General features: G+C 44.7%; 1 protein-coding gene across 2 annotated transcripts in view; it reads right to left on the bottom strand.

The window, feature by feature from the left end:
• LOC106555889 (mitochondrial peptide methionine sulfoxide reductase) overlaps positions 1–20,526 on the bottom strand; it is a 59,263-nt gene that overhangs the window by 23,540 nt on the left and 15,197 nt on the right. For both annotated transcript variants that reach the window (XM_087727004.1, XM_087727005.1), the window contains exons 2-5: positions 19,933–20,001; positions 18,163–18,282; positions 11,569–11,673; positions 5,540–5,646 (exon numbers count right to left, since the gene is read on the bottom strand). In XM_087727004.1, the coding sequence (XP_087583130.1) occupies positions 5,540–5,646; positions 11,569–11,673; positions 18,163–18,282; positions 19,933–20,001 (401 nt within the window). The remainder of the gene's footprint in view (positions 1–5,539; positions 5,647–11,568; positions 11,674–18,162; positions 18,283–19,932; positions 20,002–20,526) is intronic.

Raw genomic sequence — 20,526 nt, 5'->3', positions numbered from 1 at the left:
CTTTCTGTCTGTCTGTCTATCTATCTATTATCTATCTATCTATCTATCTATCTATCTATCTATCTATCTATCTATCTATCTATCTATCTATCTATCCTATAATCCATCCATCCATCCATCTAATATATCATCGATCATCTTTCTATCATCTATCTAATCTATCATATATGACTTATCCTCTATGTCTATCCATCTAATCTGTCTGATTTATATGCTCCCCCATCTCACAATTCAAGGCAACTATGATCAGTTTACAGTGTGAATATTAATAAGAATTGTTGAATGGTTGAAGAATAATAAGATGGTTGCCATATTGGGTTAAGGTTCACTGCCAACACTATTTTTTCAAAAGACAAACTGGTACCCTACATAAAGAGATGGGCTAAAGCATTCAACATCCATAATCTTCAGTTGATTGGGCTACACAACCCATCATTCACTATCATCAAGGAATTTGGCTGTGGAGTCACTCTCAAGGATATTAACTTAGGAAAGGCTGCTGAGGGACAGGAAATGGGGGAGGTGAGAGAGAGGGTGTTAATTTGGTACTTAGCTAGACAATACAACCAATGTACAAATCAAATAATAAGATAGCCCAAAGCAGTGCAAGCAGGAGCATTGCTGAACACCTGGTGAATCTCACATTCTGACATTGCAAAATAAAAAAATTGATTTGTGCATTACCTGATTTTCCAAACAGATATTAAAATCTCAGGCTTATGTGATGCAGCCGAAGAAATGGGGCCCTACTCCACAACTTCAGAAATATACAAAAACATTCTCTCTCTTCCTCCAAAGGCAAACTCTGTACCCCCAAAAAGCATCCTAAAGGAACAGGGCACTAAAGTGGGACTAAAATTGGAGGTGTTGCCATCAAATGAGGAGCATTCACCAAAAGTTAGCCTAGCCATACAAATTTGATTTAGCTTAGATCTGTGTCCGGAATGAAACTAAGTTTTTTATCCTCCTAGAAATAACTCTGCCACATCTCTACTTTAATAAGCCTTATTCTGGTTTTAATTCTGCCCTAGCTTGGCTTGATTGAGAACTTCAAGAAAACTTGCTTAAGGACAAATGCTATGAGAGACAAAGCTGGGCTGTTCACAGCTACAGTGCTGTAAGCATTTTCAGGACCATGGATAGCTCAGGGCAGATAATCAAGATTGGACTGATTCTAAGAATTGTTGTACCAGTACCTGTCCAAGCTCAACCAGTATCATCATCATCTTTTAATGACCCCATAATCCCTTGCAGGGTGCAGTCTGGGCAATTGAATGGAGCTGAGTGGTTACTGGCCAGATGCCCTTCCTGTCCCCACTCTGGAGCTATATTCAACAGATATAATCTCATTGTGCCCAGAAAGAGAAATATCTGCCTCTACCTAGGATTGAACTCACAGCCTCCTGATTGTGAGGCAAGAGCTACACTTCTAGGCCACCGCACCACTCAAGCTCAACCAGTTATGTTAAGACTAAAAAGCCAGCAGTTATTCAATACCATCACATCTTGCTAGTGTGTTGATTTAAATATCTTTTAGGAGCCGAGGTGTTGCAGTGGTTAGAGTGCAGTACTGCAGGCTACTTCAGCTGACTGCTAGCTGCAGTTTGCAGATCGAATCTCACTGGCTCAAGGTTGACTCAGCCTTCCATCCTTCCAAGGTGGGTAAAATGAGGACCCAGACTGTTGGGGGCAAGAGGCTGACTCTATAAACCGCTTAGAGAGGGCTACCAACCAAATAGCAATTTTCAGCTGCCTGTTTTACTTAGCTCTAGTTAAAAACCACAACAAGCAACCCAATCAGAGTGATAAAAGCCTCTGGCAGTCTAAAGGTGCCCCCAACTTTGGAATTGTTGAGAAAACTCTCCAAAGGTGTTTCAACCCTGCTCCTTATGAAAATCCCTGCTCCAAGAAACAATAAAGGAAACCCCAACCCCTAGCTGGGGGAAAAAGGCTGTTCTGCTAGCCCTCCCCAACCCCACCCTACCCCCATCATAAAAACTCAGCAATGTTGGCATCTTTGGAATGACTCTGCCCTAGCAATAGCAATAGCAGTTAGACTTATATACCATTTCATAGGGCTTTCAGCCCTCTCTAAGCGGTTTACAGAGTCAGCATATTGCCCCCAACAACAATCCATGTCCTCATTTTACCCACCTCAGAAGGATGGAAGGCTGAGTCAACCCTGAGCCGGTGAGATTTGAACAGCCGAACTGCAGAACTGCAGTCAGCTGAAGTAGCCTGCAGTGCTGCATTTAACCACTGCGCCACCTCGGCCCTTACCTGAGGCACTTCCAAAACTGCCCCAGTTCCCTTGATCTCAACCTCATTAAAGGTAAAGTTTCCCCTCACAAATAGATGCTAGTCGATCCTGACTCTGGGGGGGCGGTGCTCATCTCCATTTCAAAGCTGAAGAGCCAGCGCTGTACGAAGACGTCTCTGTGGTCATGTGGCCGGCGTGACTAAACGCCGAAGGCACATGGAATGCTGTTACCTCCCACCAAAGGTGGTTCCTATTTTTCTACTTGCATTTTTACGTGCTTTCGAACTGCTCGGTTGGCAGAAGCTGGGACAAGTAACAGGAGCTCACTTGATTACGCGGCGCTAGGGATTTGAACCGCCAAACTGCCGACCTTTGTGATCGACAAGCTCAGCGTCTTAGCCACTGAGCTTGGAAATACACAACACACACTCCCCACCCACAGATTGCCAGCTCCCAAGAAATAGCCTCCTCCCCTCCCACCTCCCCCCCCACTGATGTCCAGCCAGCACGTGCCAATTTTAAGCTGGGGTTGCCCTTAATTGTCCTACTTGGGGGGAGGGGCAACTGCTTATGGCAATGAATCATTTCCAAATGGGCCCAGGCGGAGGGGAGATATTGCACCTGCCTCTCCCGTGACCTTTGCTCTCTAGCTGCCAATCAACCTCATGGCAAGTTGCCAGGGAAACTGAGACATCTCTCCCTCCCCCCTCCTGTTTTTTTTCTTCTTCTCTCCATCCAGAGTGCATGAATGGCCTTGGCGGAGCAATTATCTGTACTCTCGCTTCTCTGTCTTTGTTATGGGGCAAGGTGTTGGGGGCAGGTTCTATTCACTGGAGAGGACCGAAACAAAAAAACAGCCACTTCAGAGTCCCTGAGGGTGTGTGTGTGTGTGTGTGTGTGTGAGAGAGAGAGAGAGAGAGAGAAGTGTGTGTGTGGGGGGGGGAAGGACAGAGTATGTGCGCGTGAGGGAGAAAGAAAAACAGATTCCCTACCAGCTCCACCGTGAACCCGTTGCTGGAAAGACCCAGCATCCTCCTGATGATGATGGCTTATTTAAGTGATACCTCAAGGGTCTCTCTAAACATGTTTCCAAAACAGACTGTACCCATAAAAGAACCACATTGTGGAAAAAAGAACACAGTGTGAAGCCACAAGATGGTGTGTGTGTGGGGGGGGCACAGTTTTTCAGGAAGCTGCTGAAAGGGGCCGAGTTGCCACGGCTGGGGACCAGCAGACATCTTGACAGAGGACATTCTGTATACAATTGTGGAAAAACAGCTGTACTGGATCCACCCAGACATCTGTCAGCGTAACATAGAAAATTGTGGATCCATATACGTAACTCCCAGCTGGAAGGCTTTAGAAATTGTCACCAATATTATATGGGTGTCAAACTCAAGACCTGGGAGCCAGATCTGGCCCACGAGGTGCTTAGATCTGTCCCACAGGACCACCCTGGAAACAGTGAAGGAGCGGCCCGCGGTGCCTCTGCCCGTGAAAACAGAGCTCCACTTTTGCTGGAAGAGGTTTGCAAGAGGCCTTTGCAGCCGGAAACGGAGCTCAGGAACACATATTCAATGGTAGCGCACTCGGGCCACCACAGGCACCCCTGACATGAGTGACCTCAAGCTGGCCACGCCCACCCTGGCCACACACACCAGGGCCCCTGATTCAGCCCTCAATGAAATCGAGTTTGACACCCCTGCTCTAAACGAATAATTGTAAGACAAGAACTCTGTGTGTGTGTGTGTGTGCGTGTGTGCGCGCGCGCACGCACGCACGCACGCACACACACACACACACACACACACTATTGCTGAACCAGCATCTGCGTATTAGGAGAATTACAGTCCTAGACAGCTTGGCAGACAAGATTGGCCGAGAGTCCAGAGCACTTTAGGGCATTAGAGATTAAGAGCTATACTATTTTCTTTAAGCATAAGTAGCAGCTTCTATAAAAATGGAGCTTGTCTGAAAACATGGCGTGCAAAGAACAATACCTTCCTGGCATAATTAGATTGCCACTTCAAACCTCTGTTGGTTAATGAGCCCCTAACAAGAAAAAGCTGAAGGCATTAAGATATGTTTAGCCTTAAAAAGAGATTATTAAGAGGCAACATGTTAGTGAAAATATCTGAAGTATTGTCCTCCTCTAACAAGACTCCAGAGCATTGAATTCAAATCCCATGGGAAATGAAGATGAAAGCGGTTTCGACTTAGCTCTTATAAAATCTTCTTCACATCCAAACAATTCAGCAGTGAACCAGTTTGGTGCCTTGGTTAAAGGCACTTGGGTAGAAACTGGGAGACTGTGAATTCTAGTTCTCCCTCAGGCACCCAAACTGGCTGGATGGCTTTGAACCAGTCCCTCTTCTCACAGTGGTGGGATTCAAATAACTTAACAAATGGTTCTCTGCCCTAATGATTTCTTCCAACAACCAGTTCACCAAACTGCTCAGAAAGTTAACAACCGGTTCTCCCGAAGTGGTGCCAACTGGCTGAATCCCACCACTGCCTAGGGCCATGATGGGAAACCTATGGCACACATGCCACAGGTGGCACGCGGATCCATTTGTTGCCCTATCAGCTGGACTTTGGTCTTCTTTTGAGGCCATTTTTCACCCTCCGGAGGCTTCCTTGAATCCTCCGGAGCACGAAAAACCAGCCCTACGGGCAAACCAGAACTTCAGGAACGTACTTCTGGTACCAATGTGAGTAGATAAATAGGTACCACTTTGGTGGGAAGGTAACAGTGTGCTGTGCAACTTGGTGTATAATCGTGCCGGCCACATGACCACAGAAGTGCCTTTGGACAACCCTGGCTCCCTCGGCTAAGAAATGGTGATGAGCACCACTCTCTAAAGTCGGACACGACTGGACATGGGAAACTTTTATCTTTACCTTTAGATAGCAATAGCATTTGCACTTATATATCACTTCATAGTGCCTTTAATGCCCTCTCCAAGAGGTTTTACAGAGTCAGCCTATTGTCTCCAACGATTTGAGTCCTCGTTTTACCCATCTCGGAAGGATGGAAGGCTGAGCCAACCTTGAGCTGGTGAGATTTGAACGGCCAAACTGCAGCTAGCAGTCAGCTTAAGTAGCCTGTAGTACCGCACTCTAACCACTGCCACCTTGGCTATTCATGGGAATCCATAGCTAGGAACCTAAGCATTACCAAGTTAATGCCAACAAGAGTCAACTTTAATAATATAAATAGCAGCACCATAGGCCAAGACCTCAATCTCCTGTCCCCATCTGTCCATAATTCTCCTATACCTGTTCATACATTGCCTTGGATCTTAAAGCAGATTCCAGTTGTTCTGCTCCGATAGTGTAGATGGCCGAGCGATACTGGGTGCCAATGTCTTCGTACTGCTTCATTCCTGGGGGGGAAAACCAAGACCACAACAGTGCATGTTATCAGACAGAAGATGACCGTACTGATTCATATCATTGAGCCTTCTTCATCCCACTTCAACCTTAGTAATAAACAGTTGCGGGGTGGGGTTGGGGGAAAGTGTTATCCTTGGGTATTTCCATTTTATCCATTTCTTTAATGGAAACAGACAGAAAATGTATTGCTAGAAGACAGATCAGTAATCTGACTCCATAGAAAGTAACTTTTTTTTCACTCCCCCCCCCAAATTTAGAGACTAGGATTTCAAAGATCATCTAATTTTGATTTTTGGTATCCATAGCCAATTATTTCTTTCCCGGGAAAATATCTGTGGTCACTAAACTCAGAATGGCAATTTCCAAAGTGGCAACATACCTAGTTCATATATCTGCTAGATAAGTATGACTTCAGCAAAAAATCCCACATTTTGTCCAAGAATTAAATATGAAAGGCAAAAGATATCCTATGACATTTATAGATGAAACCCTTCTGGATCAATACACTCCTGAATTTGCTGAACCCTGATCCACAAAATGTTCCCTGATAATAAGATACCGCAGGACTTCACTGCTTTGTTCCCTGCAAAAGGTGAACATTGCACAAGGAATCTGTACCTTACATCAACAACATGCAAAAGCTTTTCCTTCAAGAGGAAAGTGGGATGGTGTAAAGTTCCTGTCTTGAGCAAGGGGTTGGACTAGAAGACCTCCGAGGTCCCTTGCAGCCTTATGATTCTATATTCTATAGAGGTCCTTTGAAATGAACTCAATTGCTCCACTTATGAGTCTATGAGTTAAGGCTGCGTAACGTTGGACCTTAAAAAGCTACACAAGGTTGAATATGAATGAGAGAGCATTGTAAATGGGAGAACAATATGAAGTCCCAGAATTGTAGGCTAGAATAGTCCCTAATCCCTGGTCCATGGACAGGCACTCGCCCGCGGTATGCCAACATCCGGTCCCCGCAAACAAGTGAAGCTTGATCCGTGGGATGCAGGCAGAACACAAAACCACACCCCTTCTAGTGTGGGGAACAACAACCTTTCTCCATGGGACCAATCCCAGTGCCCAAAAAGTTGGGTGCCACTGGACCACAGGCCCAATGCAAAACACAGAGCTCAGGGAGAAGGCAGTGGTGACCCATATCCTTGTTATTACAAGAAAAAGGTTGCACAGATGTGGCCATGTAAGTCACCAGGGGTCAAGCTTGACTTCAAGGAAATGTGATCGCATTGTTTTGTGCCTGACCATGTCACTAGGAGAGAGCAGTCAGCAATGTACCTTAGCTATAAGGCATATCTCCAGAGGTGGGTTCCTACCAGTTCGGATCGGTTCGGCTGAGTAGGTAGTAACTTGGCTGGCCACGCCCCTGAACCTGTTCTATCAACAGCGCCATAGGGGCCGGCATCTGGTTTTTTTTTAGCAGATTGTTTTTATTATTTTTTCCCTTCTACAACACCTTACAGTCAATCAACATTGTTATGTCATCATACCTGTACATGTATATAATATTTCGCTTCTATATTTACACATTTTATACACAGTTATATATATATATATATATATATATATATATATATATATATATATATATATATATATATATATATATATATATATTAAAAATCTCTCTATATATAGGCTTAATTAATTAATTTTATTCTTGTTTTGCAGCCATTTGTACCAATTGTTCCAAATTTCATAATATTCCGACTCTTCTTTATCTTTTAATTTTAGTGTTAATTTGTCCATCTCTGCACAATCCAAAGGTTTTTTTTATCGTCCGAGGGGGTATTATTTTGTTTCCAGCATTGGGCAAATGCTATTCTAGCTATAGTTAGCAGATGTGTTAATATGTACTTAATTTTCTTCGTATATTTTCCTTTGATTATTCCCAGTAGAAAGATTTCGGGTTTGTATTTTATCTGTTCTCCTGTAATTTCTTGCACCCATTTCCAAATTTTTGTCCAATATTTTTGTGTTTCCGGGCAGGTCCACCATATGTGATAATAAGTCCCGTGTACTTTTTTACACTTCCAGCAGGTCGGCTTCATGTTTGGGTACATTTTAGCCAATCTTGTTGGTGATAAATGCCAACAATAAAACATTTTGTATATATTTTCTTTTAAGTGCTGCTGATCATGTTAGTTTATAATTTGTGTTCCAAATTCTTTCCCAATCCACTAGTTCTATGTTGTAACCAAAGTTTTTGGCCCAAGCAACCTTTAACTTTTTCTTCTTCTAATGTTACTTCTAATAAATATTTGTAAATTTTCATTATGCTGGCGCCTATGGCCATATTTTTACTACTGTGCATGTGTGTGTAGCGCACATCAAGTGCGTCCCTGAGCGAACCGGCAGCAACAGAAGCCAAACCCCACCTCTGCATTTCTCCCTTTGAAATCTAGCACACAATGACTGTGGAGAGGCCGACTTCTTCCCTCCCCATGTGCTCACTCCCTAATACGCCATCTACACTGGCGACGTTACTCATTAAAACACAAACACACCATTACACACCCAGAGGAGGGCCCAGCCGGCAACACACAGAGCATGCTAATTTCCTCATTAAAATTACACTTCATTACAAAAATGCTCGGCCTTCCTAAGGCCTTCGACCCTCCCCCCGCTGTTGCTCAGTGTTGACGTGAGGTGGGTTACAAACAGCCCCTCCACTTCCTCTGGTTATTAAAAAAAAAAAGGGGGGGGAGAGAAACATTAGAAATCCCCAGTCTGCCCTCCTGCTTCTTTACAACTGAATCTCTCCTGCCTCAGCAGAGATTCCACTAAGAGCTTCCTCAGCTTTTGTGGCCTTGGTGGGCAGGTGGGAGAAGCCACGGGAAGGAGTTACTAAAAGAGAGACAGGATCCTGAACAAAAATGAGGTTGGCTTACAAAATCGAGAGGAGGGTGTGATTCCTGAGGGGGAAAACCTCTGCCTCAGCAGTCGGGAGTGAGTCAGGCTGGAGAAATTAGGTATTCTTTGGCTGGAACCATCAAATGACTCAGCAAATAAACCGGGGGTGGGTGGGTGGGAGGAATGGTACGAAGAAGAAGGTTAATGCAACTCAATAAGCTGCACAGGGAGTCCTCGGCTTTGAATCATCCGTTTAGTGACATAATACCGTAACGGCGTTGAGAAAAAGTGACTTATGACCATTTTTCACACTTCACAACCAGGCGGGCACTCCCATGGTCACGTGATTTGGCTGCTTGGGGAAGTGGCATGTGTTTTTTTGACGGTTGCAGTATCCCAGGGTCATACAATACAATACAATACGAGAGTTGGAAGGGACCTTGGAGGTCTTCTAGTCCAACCCCCTGCCTAGGCAGGAAAGCCTATACCGTTTCAGACAAATGGTTATCCAACATCTTCTTAAAGACTTCCAGTGTTGGGGCATTCACAACTTCTGGAGGCAAGGTGTTCCACTGATTAATTGTTCTCACTGTCAGGAAATTTCTCCTCAGTTCGAAGTTGCTTCTCTCCTTGATTAGTTTCCAAAACAATGCCAATTATATTGAGTGGCCGGACAGGAAACTAACACAGAGAGTAAAGTGCCTGGAAGAGTTTGTGTTCATGAATCACTTTGCCTGAATATGAATGGTGAAAACGCTAATAGGAAAACTTTATAACAGAATATTTGTTTATAGCTATAGTTGTGATGAATATAGAATAACAGAGTTGAAAGGGTCATGCAATCACCTTTTGCACAAGGGGAGGGTGTGATTCCTGAGGAGAAAAACTTCTGCCTCAGGAGTCAGGAGAGAGTCAGGCTGGAGAAATTAGGTATTAGGTTCCTAACCTGTTTACTACCGATTCCCTGAGAGAGGGCGTTTTGTGCGCGCACAAAAATCTTGCACGCACGCTGCTTGCTTGACTCGCACCCACGCCGGCCACATGTTGCTGCGCAATCACAGTTTACTGAAAACTGTTCTGCGCATGCACAGAAACATGCCGGTGACACAGGGGTGGGTTTCTCGCCCTGTTCCAACCGGTTCGGTTGGAACGGGGCTGGCGGCGTCCTCGTGCACGCGCGTGGTGCACGCATGCATACTAGCGTCTGCGTGACACTCCAGCTGCTCCTGGAGGATTGCGCAGGCGCTGCATGCGTCCTGCACATGTGTAGAAGCGCAGAACTCGTCAAAACCGGGTAAGGACCGCGGCGGGCGGGCGGGCGCGCCCTTCGCCGTTCCTGGAAGTTACTTACTTCCGGATTCGCCGACCAACCGGTTCGCAGGGACCGCCGCGAATCGGTTGAAACCCACCCCTGCGGTGATGGGAGAAGAGACCGGGAACCGGTTCGGGGGCGTGGCAGGCCTGGGTGGCTGCTGCTTCCAGTGACCCAGGCTAGAAAACCACTACCGCTTTGTCTGAACCGGTCTGACCGGTAGGAACCCACCTCTGCCCCCCCCCCCCAGACAAGCAAAGTCAATGGGGAAGCCGGATTCATTTAACAACCATGTTACTAACTTAACAACCGCAGTGATTTACTTAACATCTGGGGCAAGAAAAGTTCGTAAAAGGGGGCAAAACTCACTTAAAATGTTGGGCTGAATTGCGGTCGTAAGCCGAGGATTACCTGTATTCAAAATACCCCAAGCAGCTTTGGATTCAGGTATGGCATCTCTGTAGAACTGTGTCTCTGCTGAATTACAGATTTTTAGGCTAACCAGAGGCAAGCAATCTTTAATCTCTAAAACAGGGGTGTCAAACACAAGGCCTGCGGCCGGATTGGGCCCACAATGTGGTTGGATCCAGCCTACAGGGCCATCCTAGAAAGTGTAAGGGGCCAGCCACCATTGCTTTGGCCCGGCCTACCCATTGCGAAAAGGAAACATGCCTGCAGTTTGGAGAGTGGCGTCAAGCTGGCCACGCCCACCCAGCTGGCCACACCCAGTGAGTGGCATCAACCTGGCCATACCCACCCCATCAGCCATGCCTCCCCCCCCCAAGGTCAACCACAGCCATGATGCAGCCCTCTATGAAATTGAGTTGGACACCCCTGCTCTAAAGCTTCCCATTCTTAGTCCGTCTAGCTCAATTTAGCATACTCTGCATGGAAGTGGAACAAGAAATCTCTTTTTATCAGGAGCACAGTCTTGATTATTAGGATTGAATCCGGTTTTTACAACGGCAGTTCGATGCTTTGGGGTGTATGGTACAAATTCACATGTCTACCTTTTCAAAACGTTGGGAAGTCATTACACTGATTTTCAGCAACTGAAATCTTACTGGTGACATTGGAGGGAACTCCAACACAAGAGAATTCTTTTCAGAATGCGAACTTAGACCCATAAATTGCCCAAGCTTAAATTAAACAAACCTTTGATTGGTCCAGGTATAAGAATGTTTATCACTCCTTAAGCATCTAAAAATATAATATTAGGATCCTATTAATATAAAATCAGAACTAAGAAGGGCAGAACTCCATCAGTAGGTTCAAAAAACACAAGAAGGTTGAGAGTCAAATATGAAAAGACAGCAAGCAAGAATGTACTATTGTGCGCAAAGAGATGCATAGGGTCATCACATACTAAGTTATGTTCTTCCTTCTTCAGTGCATTGTTATAGTAACGATCGATGACTTAGATTCTTATAAAATCAGCCCAGTCTTATTTCCTATAAACCAGTCTACAATTCTCTTTCTTCCCAACCACCATGGTTGTTGATAATCCAAGCTTCTATAAATTGCAGTCTTCCATAATTGCCAATGGTGGTTGAAGAATGATGGGGGCTGTAGTCCAAGATGCTGCAGGGTACCTTACCAGCAAAGCTGCTTTAGGATCACTTGCAAACATAATTCCTCTTGATTTTCTAGAGTATTGATTATACTGCTTATAATAAATCCACGTAAACAGTTGCAAAAGATTGGCTTCCCACACGGCACTTTTCCTGACCCTAGATTTTACCTTGGGTTGGATCATGGTTCTCCCAGAAGAATTGGAGGAGCTTTTCATAGCTGATCTTCTGTGGGTCAAACACTACACGGACCACCTCTGCATGTCCTGTCATCCCTGGAAACAGAATGGAGAAAATCACCCAATTAGAGGTGGGGTGTTTTTTTTAGCTTTGCGGCTGTTACAACCAATGGAAATTCACCCTGTTGTGGGGCCAAATTGATACTGCTGAGCCTTCTGTCAAATTGCAAATTATATTCTATGCTACAAAAGCAGAGATAAATCTTGACCTACGAACATTCATTTACCAACCATCCGAATTTACAGCAACACTGGAAAAAGTGACTTAGAGTCGGTTCTTGCACTCATAACCAGGGGTGGTGTTCTATCGGTTTGGACTGGTTCGGGTGAACCAGTAGCTGTTACTCGAAAGCCCAAATGAACCCCATGTCTTAATAGAGTTGGAAGGGACCTTGGAGGTCTTTTAGCCCAAGAGAGTCCAGAAAAGAGTCTAAAGATATTCCACGAGAAGAGTCCTCCACTCTTTTGTTCCAAACAGAATACCTGATGCCACCAGGCTTGAAATTTTGGGCTTAATCAACTCACAACTACACTGCCTTTGATCTGACCTAAGCTTAGTACACAAAATTGTCTGCTACAATGTCCTACCTGTGAATGACTACTTCGGCTTCAACCGCAACAACACACAAAGCACACAATAGATACAAACTTATGGTAAACTGCTCCAAACTCGATTGCAGCAAATACGACTTCAGCAACAGAGTGGTCAACGCCTGGAATGCACTACCTGACTCTGATTTCTTCCTCAACCCCCCCAAAACTTCAATCTTAGACTGTCTACTGTTGACCTCGCCCCATTCCTAAGAGGTCCGTTAGGGGCGTGCATAAGCGCACCAAAGTGCCTACCGTCCCTGTCTTAATATTCCCTTATATTTCTATTCATTTCATGTATTCATAATCATGTTTATACTTATATCTATTATCTTATACATGCTTGACAATTAAACAAACAAACAAAGAGTTGGAAGGGACCTTGGAGGTCTCCCTGCTCAAGCAGGAGATCCTTTACCATTTCAGACAAATGACTGCTCAGTCCCTTCTTAAAAGCCTTCAGTGGTGGAATAACAACCATAACTTCTGAAGGCAAGACGTTCCATTGCTTAATTGTTCTCACTGTCGGGAAATTTCTCATTAGTTCTAGGTTGGATTTGTCCTTGATGAGTTTCCATCTATTCTATTGCTTCTTGTTCTGCCTTCAGGTGCTTTGGAGAATAGAATAACAGGATAACAAATTTGGAAGGGACAAATTTGGAGGTCCTCTAATTCAACTCCCCACTCAGGCAGGAAAAACTATACCATTTCAGGCAAATGATTATCCAATCCCTTCTTTAAAACCTCCAGTGATGGAACACCTACAACCTCTGAATTGATTGTTCTCACTGTCAGGAAATTTCTCCTTTAGTTCTAGGTTGCTTCTCTCCTTTGATTAGTTTCCATCCATTCCTTCTGGTGCTTTGGAAAATAGGTTGACACCCCGCCCTCCCTCTTCTTTGAGGCAGCCCCTCAACTATTGGAACACTGCTATCATGTCATCAAGTAGTGCACAAGCTACTTCTTGGCATGCTTCCTGAAGCAGATAATATTCATACTGCAATTTAAGAGCAGCACTGCAGGGGTTAATCCAGAGCCTTCATCCCACTTGGAAACACTTGACACATTCCCATTAGATTAATATCTCCTGTCTAAAGGAGGAATTTCTCCTTTCACTGCTGTACCCTCATTCCCCCGTGGAGTTTGAAATTCTCATCAGAGATGCATTTCCCTGGAGCGGTTTCTAGTTAATTTTGCTCAAGCAAGCCTGCTGACCCTCCTATGGTAATTAGGAAGGGGGAAAAGGGAGGTGGGGAGGGAGGGGAGATGTTCAATTCCACCAGCAACCAGGCAAGAAGCTGGAGAGCATGCCATGCCTACTGTGCTGGGCCCTGCTGCAGTCAAATGAGAACAGGGCAGAGAGGGGGGTGAACAGACAATATAAAGAAGAGACTGGCAAGTTTGTACTCACTGGCTTTCCTGCTTACGACAAGCAAAGGGAACAGGTTTTTTTAATAGATTAACAGAATTGGAAGGGACCTTACAGGTCATCTAGTCCAACACCCCCCCCCCCAAGCAGGAGACCCTACACCAGTGGTTCTCAACCTGTGGGTTGGGACCCCTTTGGGGGTCGAACGACCCTTTCACAAGGGTTGCCTAAGACCATCAGAAAACACATATTTTCTATGGTCTTAGGAACCGAGACAACGCTCCTCTATGGTTGGGGGTCACCACAACAAGAGGAACTGTATTAAAGGGTTGCGGCATTGGGAAGGTTGAGAACCAGTGCCCTACACCATTTCTGACAAATGGCAGTCCAGTCTCTTCTTGAAAGCTCCCAGTGATGAACCTCCCACAACTTCCAAAGGAACTTCTGTTCCATGAGTTGATTGTTTTCACAGTCAAAAAGTTCCTCCTTATTTATAGGTTGATTCTCTCCTTGATCAGCTTCCATCCATTTTTCCTTGTCTGGCGTTCAGGTGCATTGGAAAATAGCTTGACCCCCTCCTCTCTGTGGCAGCCCCTCAAATATTGAAAGACTGCTATCATGTTTCCCCTGGTCCTTCTCTTCACTAGACTAGCCATGTCCAGTTTCCGCAACCGTTCTTCATATGTTTTAGTCTCCAGTCCCCTAATCATCCTGGTTGCTCTTCTCTGCACTTTATCTAGAGTCTTGACATCTTTTTTATAGTGTGGTGATCAAAACTGGATGCAGTACTTTAGGTGTGGTCTTACTAGGGCTTTATAGAGTGGTATTAGTACCTCACTTGATCTTGATTGTATCCCTCTGTCAATGCAATTTAGGATTGCATTGGCTTTTTTGGCTGCTGCTGCACACTGCTGGCTCATATTTAGTGGGTTGTCCACTAAGACTCCAAGATCCCTCTCACAGTCACTACTATTAAGCCTGGTTTCACCCAGTTTAAAAACACTTAGGTTTTTCTTACCTAAGTGTAGGACTTTACTTTTCTCTACATTGAATTTCATTTTGTTAGATAGGTGACCTGGAACTATTTGATTCTCCCAACCACAACGTAGAGAAAGCAAGTAAAGTAACGTAGCTCTTGTCTCCCCACCCCACCTCAAATTCTATTGGAGATGTCTTCCCAGGTAGTTCTTTCCAAGTGGGCTCGAGTACCAAGCCCATAACACTCAGAACCTGGTAGTTGGATATGACCTTGGCCTGATAGTCCAGGCACCTCCTGTAGTCCAGAAAAGCTGAGGAACATTCAGAATAAATAACAGAATAACGGAGTTGGAAGGGACCTTGGAGGTCTTCTAATTCAACCTTCTGCTCAAGCAGGGAAGTCTATATCCATTGTGGACAAATGGTTGTTCTTAAAAATCTCCAGTGATCTCCAGGACGGCATAGGAAAACAAACTCATCCGGACTGGATTCAGCAGTCCATCTGCATTTAAAAAACTCAGGCCACTCTTTGGAAGATAGCAAAGTCCATATTTTGGACCAAGAGGATCGCTGGTATGAAAGTGGGTTTAAAGAGGCCGTCTATGTCAAAATCTCAACAGAAGGGGGAGGGATACGACATCCAATCTCCAATCTACAACACAATCCTTTCAACAGTTCCAGGAAGGCTCCACACCCATTTGCACCACTCCAGGTGACCTTAATGACTCTCTAAAAGAATGCAAATGACCAGTTGTCTGCAAGGAGTATAAATCCTTCCATTCCCCACCATCCAGTCAGAGCTGAAGAAGCTTCTTGGATGAGAAGCAAAACGTCTTCAAAGAAAATCCAGAAAGTCCAGTTGCCTCTTGATAAAAAGCACCTTGGGGACAACTATGACCTGGAGGCTGAAAATCTCCATAGACCTCCGGTGTTGGAGCACCCATAATTTCTGGAAGCAAGCTGTTCCACTGGCTACTTGTTTTTATTGTCGGTCAATTTGTCCTTAGTTCTAGGTTGGTTCTCTCCTTGATTAATTTCCATTTGTCCTCTACTAGGGCAGACATTTGCCACAATACCAGTAGAGGGGAATATCTGTAGTTTAGGATTGAACTGTAGAGTTTTTGGTGCTCTCTGAGCTTGGCTGCTCTCTCAGCTCAGTTCTCCAAGTAAGAAATCAACCAACCTCTGGCAGCACCAAGGACTCCACATCTGCAACAATAGCAGCCCCCAAGGCAGCCTGCTACAATCAGGTTCAACCGTCCTAACCTGCGCAGCTACATTATCTCTGCCCTCTGCTGCACCCAAGAGGGAATTGCATACCTGCGTAACAACTATCCTGTTACACTACTTCGAAAAGTAACTCCCAAGTGGCAGAAGAATCTGAAAGCAGGATGGATGAGGGTCAAAAGGTAAGTAGGTCCCAAACTGAGTATCTCCATCCCAAAACTGTTTGAACTAGATCGCCTCCAGGTCCATTGATGCAGAAAATGAGAGGGCCTGACAGTTAAATTCCCATGATGTGATGCCAACCAAGATAGGAGACATACCGATTGCTTTTTCAAGAGGCAACTGGACTTTCTGGGTTTTTATTTGAAGACATTTTGCTTCTCATCCGAGAAGCTTCTTCAGTTCTACACTGGATGGTGGGGAATGGAAGGATTTATATTCCTTGCAGACAGCTGGTCATTTGCACCTTTTAGAGGGTGATTAACATCACCTGGAGGTCATCTCAAGGTGAACTTAACAACTCGCTAAAAGAATGAAAATCTACTTTGATAGAGGGGTGGGAAGAGCAGGGGTGGGTTTCAACCGGTTCGCGGCGGTCCCCGCAAACCGGTTGGTTGGCGAACCTGGAAGTAAGTAACTTCCGGGAACAGCAAAGGTCCCACCCGCCCGCCCGCACTCCTTACCGGTCTTTGAAGGCTTCTGCGCTTCCATGCAGGCGCATGGCACATACAGCGCCTGCGCGATTCTCCCTGAGCAGCTGGATGGCACATACAGCGCCTGCGCGAGTCTCCGCGAGCAGCTGGAGCATCGCGCAGGCACTAAGACGCATGCGTGAACTGCGCGCGTGCATGAGGACGCCGCTGGCCCTGTTCCAACCGAACCGGTTGGAACGGGATTAGCAACCCACCCCTGGGGAAGAGGTAATTTAACAACCGGTTTGCCTGAACCAGTGCTAACCGGCTGAATACTACCACTGCTTGGGGACACCTGGTTTATAAGATTGAGTGTGAAAATATCTGGCTCCCTGCTCTGTTACTTCCAGCACCCCAATCAGTTGTATCCCTGATTTATCTCAAAATGAGACAAAGATTGGGAGATATAAATGCAATTTGCAGATTTGACAGATTGTTTTGGAGAGACGTGTGTGTGTGTGTGTGTGTGTGTATTTGTGTGTCAGCAAACAAAGAGATTGTTCTCCCCCCCCCCGCCTTCCTTAATATTGTCTTAATACCCAGAATGTAGATGACAGATGTGGAGAACGTTTCTTTCAGACAGATAATCTTCCACACCCACATTTAAAATGCTTTTGCAGTTAAGCTGCAAAACTGTTTGCTCCGATTTCTGCGGGATCCAGATTGGGGAGGGAGGATTAACTTTGCCAATAGACGCATTTGTCTGGGGAAGGCCAGAGAAGACACAAGTGTTCCTCTCTGAGGTTCATAAAAGGCAACGCTGCCTCTAAGGAGGTACAAAACAGGAACTGCACCGTCCATTATGGTCCAAAGGGGAAGGGAACATTCTAGCATTTTCCAGATCATTCTGGAATTCCCCAGAATAAAGATCTGACCTTAAATGTTGAATGAACCTATAGTACCGAAGGTTAAACTATATACAAACATAAAACCCGACCAGAATTAAAACTAACCATGCTTAGCATAACACACTAAGAATGGTTAGTGTTGTGTGGATGAACTCAATATGAGGTAATCAAACGATGCAGCTGCTTTAAGAAGTAGCAATAGCACATAGCAGTAGCAATAGCAGTTAGACTTATATACCGCTTCATAGGGTTTTCAGCCCTCTCTAAGCGGTTTACAGAGTCAGCATATTGCCCCCAACAATCCGGGTCCTTATTTTACCCACCTCGGAAGGATGGAAGGCTGAGTCAACCCTGAGCCGATGAGATTTGAACAGCCGAACTGCAGAACTGCAGTCAGCTGAAGTAGCCTGCAGTGCTGCATTTAACCATTGCGCCACCTCGGCTCTTTTTAGACTTATAAAGCACTTCACAGTGCTTTACTGCTGTCTCTAAGCAGTTTACAGAGTCAGCATATTGCCCCCCAACAACCTGGGTAGTAGGTGATGCCCTCCTACAAGCTCAGCAGCATATTTTTTTTGCAACTGAATCCAAGGTTCTGCACAAGCCTGGTTTGAAACTGACTGGGTGAAGCATGCAGCGTCACACAACCACACCAGCATAAAGATGACAACCAGAAAATCAAGGCAAGTGAGTGTCAACTTATTGTCTTTGTTTCAGTTGGGGAGAAAGTAAAGACCGTGAGTCTCGTATGTACAAGCCCCTTCGATCTTTTTCACGGAGAAAAGAGATTCCACCCAGAATTCTGCTCAAGAAGACTTACCGCTGCAGACTTCTTTGTAGGTAGGATTGGGGGTGAAGCCTCCTGAGAATCCCACCTGTGTGGAGAAGACCCCCGATAGTTTCCAAAACATTCTTTCTGCTCCCCAGAAACATCCCATGCCTGGGAAGGAAGCAAAGAAAAAGAAAAACCATCTTAATAAGTGAATCGTGAAGACATTCTATGTTCAGAGGTGTCTAACCTCAGCAACTTTAAAACTTGTGGGCTTCAACTCCCAGAATTCCCCAGCCAGCTAGCCAGCCAGCCGTACAAGTAACAGCAAAGCATCAATTACATTATTTCTCTGTTACTGGTTCCAGAAATGTTACTTCTCTTTTAAAATTAGAAGCCAGGTTATTGAGATTGAATTTGGAAAATGAGCATGTAAAAACATTGTACGATTCAGTGGGCAAAGAATTTTGGATACAATGTGATGCTTGAACTATGGGAAAAGAGGCAGACGAAGGGTTTAAAATTTGCATTAAATTATAACCTAAAAGGACATTTCTATACGATGATGTATCGTTGGTATTTAATACCAGATAAGTAATCTAAGATGTATAAAGGTGTGTCAAATGAATGTTGGAAGTGTAAAAGTAAAGAAGGGATTTTTAAAAAAAATCTATGGTGCACTTCTGATAAAGCAAAAAAAATTTTTTGAGTATGATTTATATTTTAATACAGACTATTTTGAAAATGGAGATAAAAATGAAACCATTTTTTCCCCTTTTGGGCCTAATGGAAAAAGAACTGGACAAAAAAAAATTGGAACTGTGTTACTGCATATCCATGATATACCAATGCCACGTGTGCCCAAAGGGGTACATGAAATATGTCGCCCGGCACACGCGGCCTTGCCTGTTTGTCTTCTGGGTTTCTGGTGCGCATGAGTGCACAACTATCAACTGTCCTTTGTGCATGTGGCAGTGGTAAAAACCAGCCTGTGCATAGATTATGGCCAGCTGATTGTTAGGTGCGCATGTGTGCCAGAACCCAAAAGTTCAACTTTTCCACTTCTGGACTTCGTGTTTGAAGTGGAAAAAAATGAAACTTTGATTTAGGGCAGTATTTCTCAACCTTGGCGACTTTAAGTCCTGTGGACTTCAACTCCCAGAATCCCCCAGCCAGCTATCAGCAATAGTTAGCAATAGTTAGGCTTATATACCGCTTCATAGGGCTTTCAGCCCTCTCTAAGCGGTTTACAGAGTCAGCATATCGCCCCCAACAACAATCTGGGTCCTCATTTTACCCACCTCGGAAGGATGGAAGGCTGAGTCAACCTTGAGCCTGGTGGGATTTGAACAGCCAAACTGCTGAACTGCAGTGCTGCATTTAACCACTGCACCACCTCGGCTCTTCAGCTATGTTATGCTGGCTGGGGGATTCTGGGAGTTGAAGTCCATAGGACTTAAAGTCGCCAAGGTTGAGAAACATTGATTTAGGGTTTTAACGAGTAGATTGATAAATCTTTATAGAAATGGCTTGTTCATATTATTATGAAAAAAAGAAGTGATTTGATGTTAATGCCTCATTTTACTACAACAGAGTGAGTGGGCAGTCAATGCTTCTCCCCCCCCCCTTATCCTTCCTCACTTCTCTTCCCCTTCTTCCTCCCCACTGCTTTCCTATTTACTTTTGTATTTTGTATCTTATAATATTTTATAACTCAATAAAAATGTTAAACTATAAAAAAAATTAGAACCTAGGATTAGAGCCCCAAGTGGTGGGGGAAGGGGTGTAATCAAATCTGGTCATGCGCAAATCATCACTTACCAAATATTGCCATTTGCATTCCTTCGGGAAATGGGGGATATGTGGGATTGTTATTGACGGCATGGACAGCTGCAAAAAAAAAGGGGGAGGGAAGAAAAGTCATCAGAGGTACTCTCAGTTAATGACCATTCATTCAGTGACGGTAGAAACGGCATTGAACAAGAAGCGTACGCCCATCCTCCAAACTGCATCCTTTACAAGGTCCCTGCAGTCTTGTGACTGCGATTTGGGTGCCTAGCAACCAGCTCATCCTTCTGACACTTGCAGCATCCCATAGTCACATGACATGATCTTGATTGCCCGTTTCCAACAAGCAAAGTCAATGGGGAAGCGGGCAGGAAGTCACAAGTTGTAATCATGTGAGGTCCTCACTTAATGATAGCAACCAAGTACCGTATATACTCGAGTATAGGCCGACCCGAATATAAGCCGAGGCACCTAATTTTACCACAAAAAACTGGAAAAGTTATTGACTCGAGTATAAGCCTAGGGTGGGAAATGCAGCAGCTACCGGTAAATTTCAAAAATAAAAATAGATACCAATAATGTTTTTGAATATTTATTTCAAAGAAAAACAGTAAACTAGCGGTGTAT

Source organism: Thamnophis sirtalis, unplaced genomic scaffold (assembly GCF_051295495.1).
Source record: "Thamnophis sirtalis isolate CommonGarterSnake01/CBP01778 unplaced genomic scaffold, rThaSir2_p1.2 scaffold_13, whole genome shotgun sequence".
NCBI lineage: Eukaryota > Metazoa > Chordata > Lepidosauria > Squamata > Natricidae > Thamnophis > Thamnophis sirtalis.
The sequence above is the reverse complement of the archived record's forward strand: the minus strand, read 5'-3'. Positions and strand labels throughout refer to the sequence as shown.